Raw genomic sequence first — 19,678 nt, 5'->3', positions numbered from 1 at the left:
CTTTGTTTTTGGGATTACCTAGGACTAAGAGGGGGAGAGATTCAAATGTTAATTTGGAAGTGTTTTAGGCCTATAAAAGGCACATACCAGCCATGCATGCGGGATACAATCAAATTATTCAAAAATTGATCTAGTTTATAAAATATTGAGTGTTCTCTTACTTTGGAAAGTTATACACTTGTTTTAACTTTGGTGAAACCGTTGCTTTGTCAATCTAGTCTATTAGATTGGTGATTCAAATTCACAAAGCCTCCAATTCATGCTCGACCCAAGTGTGTCGTTGTGTGGATTGGTTTACTCGTGCTCGTGGTTGGTTGAATGTTCTAAGTGGTAGGTCACGTTCATATAACGTGGTTGACTATTTACATTCCTCAGGTCACGGACCACTTTATCCATTTGAATTTTTTTTGCTTGTTGGACGCCCTCGGTGTTCCTATCAAGTGTGTGATGTGGATTTTTATGCCACATCAATTTTTTTTTTAAAATCGAAAAATGGCCAAGTCAGCTTAAAATAACCAATTATGTCTCAGCCCTAATTTAAAGGTCCACATGGGCTCCACGTGGAAATTTCCGACGGATTGGATAATTTTTCAGCAAAAAAAGTTCCAAAATTGAGCAATTCAGATCCAAACCCTAACAAATTAAATGACTAAAACAGAATTTGGCTATAGTTAGAGGACCAAAATTACATTTAAACTATAAAAAAATTCAATTTTTCTTACTGGAATATTGCAACGGAAAGTGATGTTATTCTCAAAATTGTTAATTTTCCCGACAGTTTCTCAATTAGGAGCCAATATAAAATTATTTCTAGTGCCCGACGTAGTTTCTTATAAAAATCGTCCCTTGTAAATTTATAAAAAATCCTATACGACCACTATACCTTCGAAGAAATAAGCAACAAAGCCATAACGACCTTATATATAATTGTAGGCAACCCAGAATTGTGACGATATCTGCGACGGGCTGGTCTGTGACGAACAACAATATATCAATTGCGACGAATGTTGCTTCCACAAATCCCGTAATAATTCCACAAACACACATACTTAAAAATACTATTAATTATTTATATTATCAACTGTGTTTTTTTGTTTTTTGTTTCTTAATTTCACGTGCATGCAGTTCTTTTTTGTATGCAATAAAAATATGTATATATATATATGTCTGTGTGTGACTGTGTCTATAACTATTAGACCAAAACAATAAATAAAAATAAAAAAACAACTTGGCAATTAAGTTTCAAATATTTATATAATTGAGTTTTGAAGTTTATTGAGAAGGGTGGGGACCCAAAAAATGCCCCACCTTGACATAGATTTATTAAAAAAATAAAAGAGTTATAGACATTTTCCTGTATTTATCTATTAATTACAAGAATAGGAAAATGAATACATTATTAACATGTGTTTATGCTGCCTCTTGATCATAAATAAGAGAATCAAGAAAATCAACATTATTAACATCGTACTACCTCTTCATAATTAAATGAGAGAATCATCTATTTAGGGGGAAAAAAAAGTCAATAAAACCTGCTTTCGTTGTAATCTTCTCCTCGTGTGATTCTTGCCACTACCCACTCCTCCATATGAAAATTCTGACAAAAACAAACGAGAAAAGGGCAATGTCAAGAAAAAGTGTATTAAATATAATATATATATATATATATATAATGTCATGATCTGAAGCTTTTACTAGGTAATAATATCATATGATGAAATTATATTTCTTTCTCTCCGAATTAATTATTTTCTAATTTCTATGATTAACGGGTAATTTTTTCAAAATGTAAATGATAAATAATGTAGTAACTTTTTTTTGTAAAAAATCTAATAATTATATGAACTATTTGGATTGGTATTAAGATTTAGATATTTATAGTAGTAGTACTGCAATTATCAAAAAATCAATATGCATAAAATTTGTTAGAATTGAAAATTTTGGGTTCTTCCTATAACAAAATTAGTCATGATTCTTTGAAATAGAGTAAGTATATATATATTTCGAAAAAATAAGTAAGAATCTAGAGAAAAAGGACCTCTCTCTTCTATGATTAAAGTGCTAGCCATGAATTTTGTTCTCAATATAAATTAATAAATAATAAAGTACATTTTTGTCAAAAAAGCTGAAAATTAATACATATTATTTCCATAAGTAGTAAGTTATAGACTATCCAATTTATAAAATAAAATTAAAAAGAAAAACCAATGATACATGTAACTTAGACAGTTAAAATATTGTATTAAAATAGGTCACTCTTTAGAACAGAGTAAATATTTTTTGAACTCATTTTTCTCGAATAAACCAATGAACATAGTAAACTTTTTTATTAAAAATTAAATAATATAATTCATTTCTATTAGTATTTTATCAGAAATTCAATATGATTAAAAGTAATTAAAAATAAATAAATAGTTTGCCTTCATCTTCGATCATCCCTATATATGATTAGGTAAAACAATTTAATAAAAAGAAAATGTTTTATTCAACTAAACATACCTCTTCATTCTTTGTGCTTCGCCTTAGTAATCGGAATTCTTCCATTCTCCAATGTGTTCTCTTCTGTTTAGAGTTCTTCTGTGTAGGGTTTGCTGAAAAATACGTATACAGTATCTTGAACGCAAAAGCATTTCCCTCAGCATCGCGGATTGGATTTTCTTTTCCAATAGATTTCCAGTACCCTATCCCGTCTGCAACCTTTCGATCTTTTTCCATTTTTCCATGGAAGTATTGATCGCCATTAATGAAGAAGTACCACTCCCTTTCGCCCGAAAGGTTCTCCACTTTGAATTAAAGAAATGGAGACTAATAAGAGAAAAAGTAGACAAAATATATTTACTAAGCAATGTAATAATTAGTCATGATCAAAATCAAGTAATTAGTATACATATTGTAAGAATCTTTAAGCTAGACTAATATTTTCGATTTGGTATATCTCTAGCTAGATATATATATATATATATATGTATGTATGTATGTATGTATTCTAGATAATTAGAGCAAAAAAAACATGAAGAGATCATGGGGCACATTTTCACCATTTTCATCCTATCATGTCAGAATTATTGATGACATTTCTTCATGCAATGGATGTGAAACCAAAGTTATCATTCGGAGAACTCCTTGATTCCGTCCATCTTACTTTCGAAGAAAAATCTCATATGAAAAAAATTCACAAAGCTGGATATTTCACTGGATCGTTGTTACTTAGCCCGACTAAATTGCACATCTGAACAACCTCAACAACATTTTCCTTACAGACGAGGAATTCCCTTCCTTGGTTGCATCGATAGATGTTAATTAGGGACCAAGAGATCCCTTTCTCCGTTGCACAACTCCAAAATCTCTTCCTTTATTTCACTTTTGAACATCAACTATGTTACTTAGAGACCACAAGATCCCTTCCTTGGTTTGATAGACATTACTTGGAGCTCACTGAACCTCTTCTTTCATTGCACATTTGTTCGATACTCGAAAAAAAACCCGAGCTGAACCACATTTTCAACTTATTATTATATATGTATGTGCGGGTGAAAGAATAAAATTGGAGATAATATATGCTCATCATATATCCAAACAAACAACATCAACATATACGTACAACATAAAGTCTACGTTCATACATAAAACAAACACTAATTATTACCAAGATCCTTAGGACGTTTGTTGTAAAACTCATCTGCATCGATCTCCTCTATAACCCGAGCTGGTAAAGACCCTACAAACACTTTCTTGGTCAAATAAGAGACGATTAGCTCCTCGTCGGTCGGTGCAAACCGCCACCCCACCGGCATTTCTTGCAGAATCCCATCTTTGGCATCTGGCAATTCTTGAAGGATCCCATCTCCAAACGGCATTTCAATGAGCAAATGATGAATATATTACGTATGTTGATTACTTACGGGCTTGTTTTTGTGATATCAAGAAAGGTGGTGATATGTTTGAGACGAAGAGAAAGACTCCACACATATTTATAATGTACAATGAGCATATATTCTTCGAAGTAACGTGTGGAACTCTTACATGCAGCATTTCCTCAGTTTAGGGACTCTAATCGAGATGGATTGCGTTGAAACATTCAAACTTGGGCCATCTTGGGAGCAAAAAACTTGCCATGCCAACCGGATTTCTTTCCATGCTAGACTTCGTTTCTCGTGGGAGTGTACTGACGTACACTAGAATTTATAATTAATTCAGTTAATTTTTAGGTAATTGAGTTATTAAGTTTAATTAAATGCAGTCATGCATGCAAAACTATGGTAGATTAATTATATTAATATTCTTTTTAATTGTATAATTGCAAGTAAATGAGGAAATGATTGTTTTGGTTGGAAGTTTTGCTCTCGTGTTCTTGATAAATATTAACATTTTCATTAAATATTTCAAATGATCAAATTTGTAAACTTGAATAGAGATTAAGTGTTTAGGCAGTGTTTTTATTTTTGTGGTAAATACCCTTGCTAGATGGTTTTTTAAATTTTTGTCTAAAATCACTTTAGCCCGTCATTTTTATTTTCTCGTGTTAGGATCCCTAAATTTTGGATTTTGTTTCAAACTAGTCCTTTCGACAATTTTTCTAGTGAGATTAATCGGACTAGATTTAAATTTATCTTTTTATTTTTTACTTTAGTCCTTTAAGTTTTAAAAAATGCTATTTCCTACCCAAAAAATTAATTGTTGGTGCTTAGTTTATGGCTGCTCTCTTGGTGACCAACAACATATTGGGAGAAATTCAAATTCAGAAAAATGGTTGTTTTTACATACTTTTATGACAAATTTTTTTAAATTTTAGAGGACTAAAATGAAAAAAAGAAAAAAAAAAGGAAAATTGGGGAAAAAAGTGAATTTAAGAATTAAAGGTTATGTTGTTAATTAATTTATATAAATTTGAGATTTTATATAAATGAATCTTCAACTTTATTGAATTATGTCATACATAAACATAATTATCAGATAGTTTGCATTTAGATTATTTATATGTTGAAAAACAAATGAAACAAATAAATCATTACAAGTGGAGCCAATATTTATTTTTATATACATATATTGAACGATAAGAACTTTTTTCCATTTTCTTAAATACAAAAAAATAAAACTTTTCTCCGTTATGATAATGATTTTCATAAATTAACAGTGCGAAAAAACCGTATTTAAATTATCGTTACCAACCCATACTAATATACAAATAATGACGACATAATTAAAATCATAAAATATGCAAATAATACGGAACTTACAGTTTTAGTCGCAAATAATAGACCATACAAAATCGCAATATCAGCGATAACAATGGTAGACGTTGTTCCACACAAAAGCGATGCATTGATATATTATCTGGTGATATAAAAAAAACCATTATATAGGATGTTTAAAAATTCTAAAAAATTAAAAAAAAAGTATAAAATAAAATACAAATAACATAGATTACTCTTCATTAGTATATTGTATCGAGATGGTTTTAGAATAAAATTAAATAAAATATTATATATTATCAAACCTGAACTAATTATAATTATTGTAGAGAAGATAATACCATAAGTAAATCATATGTTTACAATAAGAGAATTCCGAAAAAAATTTGTATAAGTTACACCAACGGATCGATGCACAATATTTGCAACAACACGACGTTATCGGATGTTATCGTTTATAATATCCCAACACGATCAATAATATTATTTTATTGTTATTATCTGTCGATATTATCCAAAATAAATGATGATAAATATATATTCGAAAAATAATAGATCCTCTTGAATCGGGAATACATGTGTGGTTGAACTTTTATAGGAATTGTTCCAGGAGATGGAGTTGGATTGAGCATCGGGGCCATTGCTGGGGATGCAGCAAGACAAGAAATGAGATGGCTGGAAAGCAAAGCATAGATTAAAATTGCGGTATTGATGATAATATTTATAAATGATGTGTTACATCAAGCGCCGTATATTAAAATATTATTTGATGATATGAAATAAATATATTATAGAATGTTAAAAAATTCTAAAAATTTAGTAAGAATAGTAAATTATAAAAATCGTAAGTTACTACTCGGTAGTTTATGTTGAGAAGTTTTAAAATAAGATTAAGTGACTTATTATTGTCGAAACTTGTTATAACTAAAAATGATTTGTGAATGATAATAAGAAGAAAATATTCATTGCACATATAATAATACGTTAGATAAATCATATATATAATATGAGGAATCTTCGAAAAAAAAGCATAAATTTTATGAATGGATATATTGTTTGCGACAATATAATGTTAGATATTATTGTTGATAATATCATTGTAACGTGGGTATATTTGAGAATTATTAAATATTAGGGGCGATACGTATATACATGAAGAATAATAGCTATCGTCTAATATTCTCGAATTGGCAAGAATCCTTCCAGATTAATATATCGGCTAATACTTTTAATCATGGTTCAAAAAGATAATATTGAGGAAAACCTATATATATATGAGTGTTCTAAACATATTAAAATCTAATTTAGGCTTTTCAATGTACGGATAATACCCAGATTCAAACTCATTATAATAACTAATACCTAGATCGAATTTAGTATTTTTATATTAGATTCAACCCCAAATTCATATCTATTGAAATAAGTATTTTGGATATAGGTATGGTCTAAACCCTGAAAAACCCCCAAGTATGGGTATCGAATGAGTAAAATCTAATACTATTAAAATTCATAATTATTTGTTAACTTAAATCATTGAATTTGTAATTTTCTTTTATAAATCAATTCACTAGATTTATTTGTCATATAAAATTCTTAAATTTTGCACATTATTTATTAAATATTTACATATTGATATTTTGAAAAAAAACATTATGGAGTTTTTTTTTTAAGTAAGAACGATGAATTATAATTAATTGAAATAAATTATTTACAATCAATAATATTTCATCGCTCTTACTTAAAGAAAAAAATAATTTGAATTATTTTTTATTAAATTCTCATCGATCACAAGTTCAGGAAATATTTTTAATAAACTAATTTTTAGTAATATGTTATGATGATAGAATTACCAAATATATATATATATATATATATGTATAATTGCTTCATTTATTTTAACATGGTAAGATCCAAATCCTACCCAATTATATTGTCTATATGGATAAGACCCAATAGATATTCTACGGATAATGTTGGAATAGAGTATATAAATAACGACTACGAATATTTATTGAGTCCGAATCCGAATACAAGTAACTCCTCGAGCATTGAAAATATCGTAGCAAATTGCTTTTCTGGTCCAAAGAATAGGAGGTTCTAAAAAGATAGTCTCCTTTTTCAAAATTTTATTTTTGGTACAAAATTTCAAAAAAAGTCGAGATTTAGTCACATAACTTTTCGTAAAAAAAAATAATGGTCACATGCAAAACACGTTATTTTGCCATTTATTTTTTAACAGAAAGGTGCTCTTGAAATTAAATACGAGAAAAGTTTGAAATGTTTCTTTCAAAAAATCGCGTAAAGGCAAGAACAAAAAGTGTATATCTTTATCCTATGGGACGAGAAATATAATATTTTTCGATTAATAGTTTGGTTGTGCCAAATATGGCATCAACTCCTTAGATGTACTGTTTCTAAGAGAAGTGGGAAAATGCATACAGAAGGAGTAATAATATAAGACATATATTCACAGTAGTAATTTCAAAAATATTTTAATTTTCCAGTTGGGAAATCTTGAAAATATAAAGAAACTAATAAATGCTTTGGAAATGGGTTTAATGCAATTTATCCCTATATTTTTTAAAATAAAACAATTTATCTCTTGTCCAGAGAGATAAATTGCTTAATTTAAAAAAATACAGGGGAGTAAATTGCTGCATTTTAAAAACACAGGGGATAAATTACTAAAAAAAATTTATAAAAAGATAATTTGTATATTTACAATATCACAAGAGTTAAATTGCATTTTTTCCGATTAGGAACACATCAACCGTTTCCATTTACATGAAATAGTTCAACGCATTTCAAAGGGAGTTTCGCACAATATCATCAATCCATCTTTCCAGGCAAAATTATACTTTGGTCCCATAGGTAGGAGATCAGCACATTTAGTTCCATGATTTTTGAGATTTTTACATTTAGTCTCAAGTTGGGACGTTTTTCGGCGAAAAACTAACGGCACACGCAGGTCACGTCCGCATGCCCGTTAGCGGGACTTTTTGGAGGGAAGTGTGGGATTAAATGTGTAATCTTAAAAAAAAATATGAGACTGAATATGTCGACCCCCAATCTATGGGACCAATAGTGTAATTTTACCTATTTGAATGGCATGTCTTATGCATTTTCTTTAGGAAGAAGATTGTACATCATATAAATTTTTAAGCAAGAGGATTCAATGGCAGCGTTGAAGAGTTTGGGGTGTTAAATAGTAATTCACAATCTTAACTTGCATAGATGTAGTTCCTTAAGGTAAACTTAAAAAAAAAGGAATTACTCAGATATAACAAATAAAAGTCGTCCTGTAAGGTAACTACTGAATCACAAGTTATTCCAAGAAAATAAAAATTCAACGGTATTTTAAATGCCACAATTTTTCTCAGAGAATCAAAATTTATTCAACTAAGAGAGACACTTGTTTTCAGTAATCAAATGTTTCTCTTAACCAACAACTCAACATGTTTGTTTCAGCATCTAAGTTTGTTTGATATATTCATATAGAGAACGAATTTTTGTAGGTTTGTTGCCGATTAAAATTCCATTTGTAATACATAATTAATATATTTTGTATTTCAATCAAAATTGATACAGAAGGTAGAAAATAACTTGATTTTAACTAATTCAAACATTAGCAACAATTAAATAATTTAACTATTTGATATTATTTTCATTTTTATGACTATCACATTAGATATAAATTTATTTTATTATTATAACGATATTTTAAAAATTACAACTATTAATGTACTTTATGTGCCATCACTTTAGTAGCATTCAGAGATGGAGAACTTCAGCAACCCTTTTGAAAAATCAATACATAAAAAAATGTAAAGAAAACATGAAATAAAATGATTATATAAATCTTACACAAAATTACACTTTTGGTCCCACAGGTTACGGGATCGACACATTTAATTCCACATTTTTTGGGATTACACATTTAGTCGCATGCTTCCCTCTAATTAAAGTGTCCCACTACCATTAATTTTCTGACAGAAAACGTCATTTGGGTCAAATAAAATTCCCAATTTTGAAAGTAAATGTGCAATCTCATAAAATTGTGGGATTAAATGTGTCAACTACCCTAACATATGGACCAAAAGTGTAATTTTACCATCTTTCCACAACTCAACTTAGTACTTACGGATGGTATCTCATAAGCGCATTACAACTTCAACTTGTTAATGAGTGTAACTTTTTATGCAATTCAAGTTTCAACAAGTTGCACATGCCAATTCAAATATCAAATCCCATTTTGTTCTGTGCAGTCTAGAAGACTCAGCTGGTTGGACCATAATCACCATTCGTCAACGTAACTTATGTCTAGCGAGAACGACCTTCTATCTTGCTAGATTTTTAGCAAATACCTTCTGGTATATCTTTGATGATTGGTTGATCATGCAAATAAGTTGTAAAACGTAGTGATATACCAAGTATGGCATGTAAGATAACCAGGGAAAATAAAGAGAGGCCATAGTCAATACTATAACCACCAATATCTCATTGCAAAAATATTTATTGTTCTGAATTCATAAGTACCAAGATTACTATGAGTCAAACAGTATAATCGTAAAAACAACTTTGTCCTATTTTCATACTTAATTTGCTCAGAAGGACCAAAGAATTCATACTTTATAACTTCGGTGATTGTTCTGCACGGGCGATCAACTTGGTTCCTCAGGGCTCAATGATAAATAACGGCTGCAAAGGAGGAATAATTAGTCATGGAAAGAACTAATGGACACGAAAGTGATATAGAAGGGCCTTGAAGTGATACATCATCATTATTGCTTTCTATGTCTTATCATCCTTGGAGGGTTAATACTCAAAAGCAGCAGAGGCTTTTCTAGCACTTAAATTTTTTAGCGCCCAACCCAAATTAAGCATTTGGAAGTCTACTATGAAACTAAAAAAATTGATGTGAAGAAAAGCCAAAAACTAACCATATCCACGCTGACAGGTTTCCCATCATCTACAAGTATCTCAACAACAGTGCCAGACTGATCAGCCTGAAAAAATTTAGATACACAATGTAATATATGAAAGCTAGATCATATAGAATGTAAAGGAAGTTATACATCATATAGAATGTAAAGGAAGTTATACATCGTACTTCAGCATCATAAGAGTTATAAAAGTGAAGAAACATCAGTAAAATTGCTAAAGGTTTGTTACTGTTAATTTTAAAATACTTCTGGAAAACACATCACTTGTAGTAAAAATAGGTCTGAATTTTTCTGTACCATTATGTTGGCTCTTCTATTTTCATAAAATCCACAGCATAATAAAGCACGGATGTGTTTATTTTCTCTTAAGTTCCATGAATTGCACCTTCCAGCAACATATCAACAGATTGAGGAGCTTAAGTATTAGATAAAAAATCCACGGACTGAATTATCTAACACAAGCATTTCTCTTCTCATTCTATCTTCAATAAAATCATAGTGACAAATATAATCCAGTAAACCAAAAATGTGGGAAAATAACAGCTTTGCATAGATTGGGAACTCACCTCAATCTCGTTCATCAGTTTCATGGCCTCAATGATGCATATTACCTGTCCTTTCTGCACCTTATCACCAACCTAAAAAATCAAGGAAACAGGAAAAGTTTGAAGTGAAGCACGTAGACAAAGAATCAAGAAAACATTCTTACATTTTCAGCATAAGAGTACACGAAAACACTATATCACCAACCAAGAAAGAATATTTCAAGGGTTAAAAGTTTTAGAAAATTGGAGTTTAGAGCAATAGAAAGCAAGTGTCTTCAACACACAGAATAACATACTGATCTCACTTCAAAGTTCTATAACTTATTTCCCCTTTCCTCAGTTAAGACAATTGTGGAGGTTTGACATAGACAAGGGTGCCTCATGGAGCCTTTGTTTATAAGGGAAAAACTAATGCAGTCATGTCTCAAATAATCTGCCAAGAAGATGGAGTAAAGATCACATGTCACAGTATTTGATCAATTTCAGGCAAAAGATTAGGATAGATGAAACCATTTTATAAGAGAACGTTATTCCAGAAAGCAACCTGACTTACCAAAATTTGCATCCCCCTAATATTGTAGAAATAAAAAGTAGCATAGTTTTATTAGAGATTGTAGTATGCATGCATAATGAAAATACAAACCTTCACAAAAGGTGGTGCACCAGGAGCTGGGGAACGATAGAAGTTTCCAGCCATTGGACATTTAAATGGGGGGTGTGATGACTTTGGTTTTGATGGTGCAGGTGGTGACACTGAAGCTGGAGCTGATGGAAGAGAAGCAGGAGCGGGAGCACTTGCAGGAGGCAGTTGTGGTGGCAGCAAAGCCTGGTGAGTAGGAGGTGGTGTAGAATAATGAGCTGCAATTGATGGTTGGGACAGTGCTTCCTTTTTCCTAATAATAAGTTCACAATCCATTTGCTTGAGCTCTAACTCTGCAATATCTTTTGAATCTACAAGCCTGCCCATATCAAGAACAAAAAGTTTTAGAACCGAGAATAAGCCAAAAAGTGATTATGTGCTCTACATAAAGCGTTTTACATACTTGACAAGATCCTTCACTTGGGTCATAAAAGTTAAAATAGATGATTCATCTGGAATTTCATGTTGGTTTTCAGATTTGTTCATCGGCACTGTCTCCAGAGCTGGAGTAGCATTTGATATCTTCTCAACAGCAACCTTGCCAGAGTAGAGAATAATCTTAGTTAAAGCTCAAGGCAGAGCCAAGCTTAACAATTGAAAGCAGGGATAGGAGAGACAAGCGGAACTGAAGAAGGGACAATGATAATGCCTTCATGCTACCTGATTAAGCTGGGCACACACCTTAAAGACATCTGACTGGCGACGACTGCATCCCTGCTGGACAAGGAACATATTTTAAGCACAGCAAAACATGCAAAATAAAATTCAAAATATTCATAACCATTAAACGGACGAGAAAATTAATACACCTTCTGAATACAATTTTCGAGCAAAAATAAACAATAACTGACATCTAAACACATGTCACACAACACCATGAAGGATTTAGGCGGGCTAGGATGGTGGGCCCTGACTTGGAGTGTGCATGTACATTTATGCAAAGATTATATATATTGCACAACATTTAGTTGGTTTATTCAATTTTAGAACCATCAATCTCAAATTGTTGCCCAATTGTTTTATTAAATTTAATGTTCATATATTCTGAAAATTTGGGTGTGCAAGAAACCATAGTTCCACTTGAAACTCGGTTCAGATGCATGACACAATACCATACACTTTTGTTTTCTCATACTTTCTATAAAATTCACCTTAAACTATTAACACAATTGCGATTTATTTACAAGTTCATTTTCTTGTACAATACCAAAAAAAAATCATGATCCATGGATTGTTTCATTAATCAATACTAAGACCTCCTTAGATAAAGTTTATGTCATGAAACACACTATGCAATATTCCCATAAACTTTGTATATTTTATTTAAATATATTGAAGTCCACAACTTTCTTTTGCTAAATTTGCATTTTGATTCTTTTTCAGTCAGTGTTTATGTATCAACATTAGGACCCATTCAAGATTATAATCACTAAAATCAACCAAATTTTTCTACTAATAGTTACGACAAGGTTCCCCCTGTTCCAAAAAATAGGAAAATTACAACTACGTTTCCACCGAGACTTCACTTCCCACCCTGGCACAACATGCTTCCAAGTGTCTCAATTCTTTTTGTAGATACCTAAAGTTATATACACAAAAAACAACAATTACTAAAAAGCAACAAAACTTAGACTTGCGAACAAAATCCATGTTCTTTTCGACATATTTCCTTTCGACATATCAGCAATTCTTTCCAGATTACTATGTTCGTATTCGGTCTCTTCAAATTTCATTACTAACTTAAAATAACAAACTAAAAAACACTCAAACATGACCAGTTTTCACACTATAAAATGGCATCAAAACGAAAACAAAGCAAAAACAAAAAAACCTGGAATTGGGCTACTGTCGCCAATGCACGGTTTGATCTAGAATCAGATCGAGGAAAAGAAGCAATGGGCTGCAGTTTCTGGGTCGACTGCGATGAAGCAACCAACGTAGGCGAAACCTTCGGGCATGGAACACTAAAAGAGGCCATTTATGATTGCTCAACACACAGACAAAAAAAACACAAAGAAACTAAACGAAATTGAACGAATTCTGGATCAAAAATTTGAGAAGTAAAAGTAGAGAAGATTTGGAGGGTTTTGTAGGGAAGAATGGGCGATAAAATTGAAGGGAGATTAGCAGAAGAAACAAAGAAGAGGAGGAGAGAGAGGAGGCGATACGCACGAGGGGGAGCGCAAAAACGTAGTCGTTTTCAGGTATCCTGTGCCTCGGCTTTTCCCTCCATAAGTCCAATTCAATGTGGTGGTTTAACCAACGACGTAATGAGCTATACAGTCGGCCCATTTAATACTATTTTCTCTTAGTTGGAGGAAACTATGTGTACTCTGTAGTCTCTACACAACTCAAATTTACGTTCAATTAAATAATGATAATTATAAAATAATATATTTATTATATTTTATTTTTTGTTTATATTTATGAAAGCACGTATAAGAGATAATCTTATATTTGGTTAGGAGTAAGATATGGAGGTGAATTAAAACTCGACGTATATGAAACTCCTTCGAAATCCAATTTTGTTTCTGTTCAAAATTGGGAGGAAAAGTAGAAGTATAAGGCCAAAAAGACAAAAAAGTATAATTTTTATTTTTATTTATTCTATTACCCATATATATCTATTTATATATATATCATTTTTTTCAATTCTTTTCTCATTCTCGCTGATAATACCGTACATAATTGTCAAGGGAAAAATAACAAAATAGTTGGAAAATTACTGTATCGAAGTCAATAATTAGGTAAACAATCTTGTTAGTAATTTTTATTTTCTTAAACCAAATAGTTTAGAATAAATGAAAAATACTCATTTTTATTAACAAAAATATTCTTATTCTTATTTGCTAAATATTTTTATTAATAATTTTTTTAAATTTTTGATATACTAAATTATATTAGTATGATCTAATTTATTTATTTCCTAATACAAAGTGAAGAGAAGGGTAATTCAATAAAATTATAAAAGTTAGTCTTTTTTTTAATTTTTTTTTCTCGTACCAAATAAAGGAAAGTATTTGAGATTCATTCCCTTCCAATTATACCAAACAACTTTAAAAAAAAAAAACTATTAGTGTTTCGCTCCCCCTCCCCCTTTCACTTCCCCTCCTCCTTTTACTTTTCTTTTCGTTTCACTTGAACCAAACAAACCCTAAGTTAATTCTAAGTATAAACTGTTAAGATAACTGATATTTTAATTAAATCAACAGCCGAAAAATATTAATACTGAAGTATGACAGCCAATCAAATTATGTTTTGCAGTCAAAGATTGAGCCAATCAAACAGCGCTACGTGGAACATGCATGTACGTCCCAACTAAATCAAGACAAACAATTTGATTTTTATCTCTTGAAAAAATACAAATATTATGAACCAGATAATTACAAATTGACCAATCATATAATGTCAAATATTAAATATTTTTATCTCTTTAAGTTAAATTATAAACAAATAATACCAAAGCTGTTCAAATACGCCCCAAATGTTCCTCTTTGATATTTACATCAAGGAATCCTTGATGCTGATTCCAAACAGACGCAATAGAGATTTGAGAATAAAGCCAGAGAAGAATGTCGCAAAAAGATTGTCTCTATGAAATTTCTCGAGTGTAAAATTATTCAAGACGAAAATCCAGACTAATTCCCGTTCGTGGTTCATGATTGTCATTATCACGAATGAATGTTGAAATTATGGAGAATTCGGACACGAAACTTCCTACTAGACACGACTCATACATATGAATCTAATTAGCCCACGCCATTGCGCCAACCCTTCGAGTTTGGGGAACACTACTCTATGTACTGAAAAAATTCGTATTTTATACGTATATCTCTTAAATATATAATATCAACTATTAAATTAATTATTTTTATAATAATTGTTTTTGCATTTAATAAATTTATTTTAATTATTAGAAAATACAAAAACAAAGAAAAAACAAGAAAAAAGTGACTTGACTTAGAATGATATTTAATTAACATATTAAATTATGAGAGAATCCCAATTAATGGCTTTTAATTGTGATTTTATGGTCTGGATTTAGGGTATGTAGGTGTGTTTTAGGTCCTTTAGTGGGTCTTGGATAATGAGCAAAATTAGGTACACCTGCATTCACAAGGTGGGTATGAACAATATTGTGCACCTCTCCTACATTCAATGCTTAACTCGTGACATAGGTGCAAGAAAATAGTTCAAAATTAGCAAATGTGGTAAATAGAATATAGGGTAAATTACGACAGGCTTTTATGATATTTGTCTTAATTATAAATATTTTTATATTATTTAAAAAATTATAATACTTTTTTGAAATTATAAATACCCTCTTACAATGAGTTATTATAAGGGGGTATTTGTTAGAGTATATATAATGTTAAGATATAGTTACAATTTTTTAAATATTAAGGGAGGATTTGTAATTATGATAAATGTTAAGAAAATTCGTTGTAAGTTATCCTAAAATATACCTAACATTTGAGAGTATATTTATAGTAATTAGTGAAGTATACAACCCAACATGAATCATCGAATAAGGGATGATCCTGAACACCAAGTATCTTACGAGGTCGAGCTCAGATCAAATCGACTCAAAAAATAAAAGTGCAAGATTTTTTAAGATTTTGGCTATTTTACAGTACCTAGATGTTACAGTCATTTTGGAAAATTTGGGCCTGGTTTCCATATCAATTTGTAAAAAGGTATAAATGGTAATTGAGTAATTATTTTGATTATAATAATAAAGTCGATATTTTGGTTCAATGAGAGAAAAAATGAAAAGGAGGGAATCACCAATATGGTGGTTTCGTGATCAATTCTCCAATGCTTAAGTGTCACAAATTCGAGCATCTATGAGGGTTTACAGGTTTTATGTGATGTCTGTGGTCGGATCGTAATACTTGATTCAGTGAAAATTGGACTTGTCTTACTATGTACAGCTCTTATAAGCCGACAGGCGTCGATTCACAATGTTATGATCCAATAAAACTAGGTATAACTTATTAGTGTATCAGTAAGGTTACGATAACCAAGCTAAACAATATTGCATGCTTGACCCAACAGAGACTATGCTTGATTTACTACATATATCGGTGGATATCAAAACTAATTCTTAGAGGGGGTCTTAGTATAATTAATTTTATTTTATTTATAGTAATATTAAAAGTAAATACACTTTTCATTCACAAACAGCAATTCGTAACACCATTATACCAAATTTTTTTTGTGTCAATAATACCCTCAAGTTAGTTTTCTTTTCTTTTTTCCTTTTCTTCTGAAATGTGACGTGTTAATTTATATATTCTTTTTATTTATAATATATTTTAAAATATAAAAAAGGTTATTTATTATCAACACGTAGGGACGGCGTGTCATAATAGCTAATATAATCTAAAGAAAAAAAATATGCCAAATTCTTAATTTCTCTTATTTGATACAATAAAAATAAAATCTAAAACATTAGTTTTTATTTATATTGCTTTACCAATTTATTGAAATAATAAGTAAAAATACATAAAATAGAATAAGTGAAAATAAAAAATAGAACCTTCGATAGGAAAAGTGAGATGAAAGATAGTGAAGATACAATTAAACAAATAAAGAGGTTAGTAGAAAAGAAAAAGAGAGAGAAAGAGAAAAAAGAAAAACTAATTCAATATTATTTTGTTAATGCATTAAAAAAAATAGTGACATGCCATCGTGGCTTTATTTATCTTATAAATTAGCCGTTGCGACAAATCGTTTTATATTTTAAGATATAATATAAAAAAATAAAATATATAAATCAACAAATCATTTTTTATAAAAGAAAAAAAAAACTATCTTAAGGTATTATCTTTTTCTTTTATTTGGAAATCTTAAGGTAATATCAACATAACAAAAGAACTGATGTAATGGTGTTAAAATGACGTGGAGTCACTTTGTAAAAGAAAAGATAATTATAATTATTTTTTAAATTATCTAATTAGGATATAATTATTATATTTAAAAATTGATACAATGGTATGACTGACATTGTGTAGAAAATCTTTCTTTTTATATTAGTATAAACATTACGAGATGATTTGGCAACTATATGAAGTCAGGGTCATCCTCGATTCGCAATACAGGACTTAAGAGGAATTACGGCAGGACAGGTGGTGAGTCCTTTCCAAAACACATATCGAGCTGGAGGTTTAGAGGGTGTTTGGCTAAGTTTTTCTAAAACATCTTATAACCCCCTACATCTTATGAGATGTTTTAAGAGCTTATAAGATGTTGGATCTTATTTTAAAAATAAATTTCTAAAGCGTTTGGATAAAATAAAATATTAAAATTTATAAGATGTGTAAACATCTTATAAAATGATGGGGTGTTTGGCATAATAAGGTCTTTAATTGATAAAACAACTAAAATAGATATGTATACCATTAGAATCAAATAAGTTGTTATTTCTTGACATATTTTGTTTTAAATATTTTTAAAATACTTTTATAAATAGTACACATTAGTTTAATTTTAAATAAAAATTAATAATAATCTTTTTACAATAACAAAAAAAAATGATGAATTATTACCTAAATTTTTGAATAAAAATAATATATACGTATATTCATGCTAGTCGAATATCAATATAAATATATAACGGATATTTGTTAATGCAATGATTATTTCTAGTCGTATAATTTATAATGTCGTAAATTTTATATTTTCCAGTAAATATAATATGAATACCAGTCTTTTTTTTATTTGACTATTATAATTTATTTTTAAATAATAAAGTATTTTCTCCTTTTTGAATATTAAAAAAATTAAATAGCAAAAAAGAATTTAAATCATAGAGTTTGTGTGTGTGCGCGCGCGCGTGTGAAAGAGAGAGACAAAGAGTGTATAAATGTATGAATGGGGATATTTTAATCTTTTGACATGAATTTTATATAACTTATAAGATCTTATAAAAAAAAAAGCTAACTTTTTTTTAAAGAGCTTATAAGATCCAAAATATTTATTTTGAAATCTTATAAGCTCTTCAAAACAAAATAGCCGAACACTTTCTTTGAGCTTATAAACTCTCAAACATCTTATAAGATATTTCGAGAAACTTATAAATTCAGCTAAACACCCTCTTATTTGAATGACCAATGTGCCCAACAAAGTTAAAGTATTCTTGTTGGGGGGGGGGGGGTGAAATCAATTTTGCCCCGTCACGAACCACTAATTTGTAGATATAATTTACTGTCAATGAGTAATCTAGTAATACGGTGATACTTTAAGAGTACTATTTATACTTATTGATATATTTTTACAAGGAGCAACTTCTCTCGTACATTATTGAAAATATCAAATCTTGTACATTAATATTTTGTTCTGTTATATTAGAGATAATTAAAAAAACGATATCATGTACTCAATAATTACACCTCAAATGCTTAAATTATATTTTAGTATATCGTACTAAAGAAAATGTTCACTTTACATGATAAGTGATTTAATTGACTCTCATTTTTCTTTTAACCTATGTTACAATTCATTTTTGGTCATCTGGCCTATTTTAATCTGTCAAGTGACCTAACTAATTTTCACCTATATTTATACTGAGAAGTTTCTAATATTAAATTAATCCTTTTGATTTTCATAATTTTTTCTAGTCACTTCGTATTATATCATATGGGTATTTTGGATCTAGTAAATGTATTATTTTATGAATATAATATACAAAAAATAATATGAATAAATAAGTGTAATGTGAAAAGTGATTAATAGAAATAAACATAAAAAATGTGAAAAGTAATTAATAAATGTAAATGTGTATAATGCGAAAAATAATTAATAGGAATTAGTAAGTATACTATTTTATATTTTTATCCTTAAAAAATAATATCAAAATTAATTTAATTGAATTAACTTTTTTTTAAATAATTCGTACTTTTAAAAATATATAGATATAGATTGGTCATTTTTGTTGTTTTACTTAACAAAAATGAAAAAGGCAAATAAGAATTGTAATTATCATTTTTCATATTCAATTATTTTTTACCAAATGTGGAACCAAAATACCAAACAAAATTCGGTGATTTTTTCAATCGAACCAAATAGTCGACTTTATTTTCGGTATGGTATGTTGCCATACAATTCGAATTCAATTTTACCAAATGAATACCTCCGGTTGAAACCTTATGAACCAAAATTCATACCTCCTAAATTCTAAAGTGATGAAAATTGCACTAAAGTAATAAATACACCCTCATACGTACCTTCCTACTCTTTCTAAAATTATATTACTTTTGAAGGAATTTTCATATAATATATCAAGAGGTGTTTGTTTAAATTTCACCAATTAATCAAAAATGTATTTATAATTATAATTATAATTTCAAAGGACAA

General features: G+C 29.6%; 2 protein-coding genes across 5 annotated transcripts; both read right to left on the bottom strand.

Annotated features, from left to right (window-relative positions):
* Positions 1-1,211: 1,211 nt before the first annotated feature.
* LOC105157973 (NAC transcription factor 32) lies at positions 1,212-3,931 on the bottom strand. Its single transcript, XM_011074542.3, has 3 exons — positions 3,647-3,931; positions 2,500-2,783; positions 1,212-1,597 (listed from the first exon to the last, which is right to left on the bottom strand). Exons 1-3 carry the CDS (start codon positions 3,855-3,857, stop codon positions 1,523-1,525), a joined length of 570 nt encoding a protein of 189 aa, XP_011072844.1. The 5' UTR covers positions 3,858-3,931; the 3' UTR covers positions 1,212-1,522.
* Positions 3,932-9,650: 5,719 nt separating this feature from the next.
* On the bottom strand, positions 9,651-13,573 carry LOC105157971 (biotin carboxyl carrier protein of acetyl-CoA carboxylase, chloroplastic). Of its 4 annotated transcripts, none has more exons than XM_011074541.3 (7): positions 13,152-13,573; positions 12,002-12,037; positions 11,724-11,857; positions 11,324-11,639; positions 10,702-10,773; positions 10,133-10,198; positions 9,651-9,890 (listed from the first exon to the last, which is right to left on the bottom strand). In XM_011074541.3, the coding sequence occupies exons 1-7, from the start codon at positions 13,296-13,298 to the stop codon at positions 9,867-9,869; spliced, it is 795 nt and encodes a 264-aa protein (XP_011072843.1). In that variant the 5' UTR covers positions 13,299-13,573; the 3' UTR covers positions 9,651-9,866. The 4 variants fall into 4 exon arrangements, with proteins under 4 accessions (XP_011072843.1, XP_020547877.1, XP_011072841.1 ...); XM_020692218.2 differs by having other exon boundaries at positions 12,002-12,034; positions 13,152-13,572; XM_011074539.3 differs by having other exon boundaries at positions 11,981-12,037; positions 13,152-13,570.
* Positions 13,574-19,678: the final 6,105 nt, after the last annotated feature.

The sequence above is a fragment of the Sesamum indicum genome, linkage group LG3 (genome assembly GCF_026168435.1).
Source record: "Sesamum indicum cultivar Baizhima isolate 11 linkage group LG3, ASM2616843v1, whole genome shotgun sequence".
Taxonomy (NCBI): Eukaryota; Viridiplantae; Streptophyta; class Magnoliopsida; order Lamiales; family Pedaliaceae; genus Sesamum; species Sesamum indicum.
This window is presented reverse-complemented; position numbering and strand designations above follow the sequence as displayed.

Bases quoted from the DNA above. Each gene is read 5' to 3' on its own strand.
- LOC105157973 (XM_011074542.3), bottom strand. From the start codon at position 3,857: ATGCCGTTTGGAGATGGGATCCTTCAAGAATTGCCAGATGCCAAAGAT. The intron at 2,784-3,646 runs GTAATAATTAGT...TTTAATTCAAAG, and splicing joins CAAACGTCCTAAGGATCTTG to TGGAGAACCTTTCGGGCGAA. The intron at 1,598-2,499 runs GTATGTTTAGTT...TGTTTTTGTCAG, and splicing joins GAAGCACAAAGAATGAAGAG to AATTTTCATATGGAGGAGTG.
- LOC105157971 (XM_011074539.3), bottom strand. From the start codon at position 13,298: ATGGCCTCTTTTAGTGTTCCATGCCCGAAGGTTTCGCCTACGTTGGTT. The intron at 11,640-11,723 runs GTATGTAAAACG...TGATATGGGCAG, and splicing joins CAAGTGAAGGATCTTGTCAA to GCTTGTAGATTCAAAAGATA. The intron at 10,199-10,701 runs GTGAGTTCCCAA...AAATTTTTTCAG, and splicing joins AACTGATGAACGAGATTGAG to GCTGATCAGTCTGGCACTGT.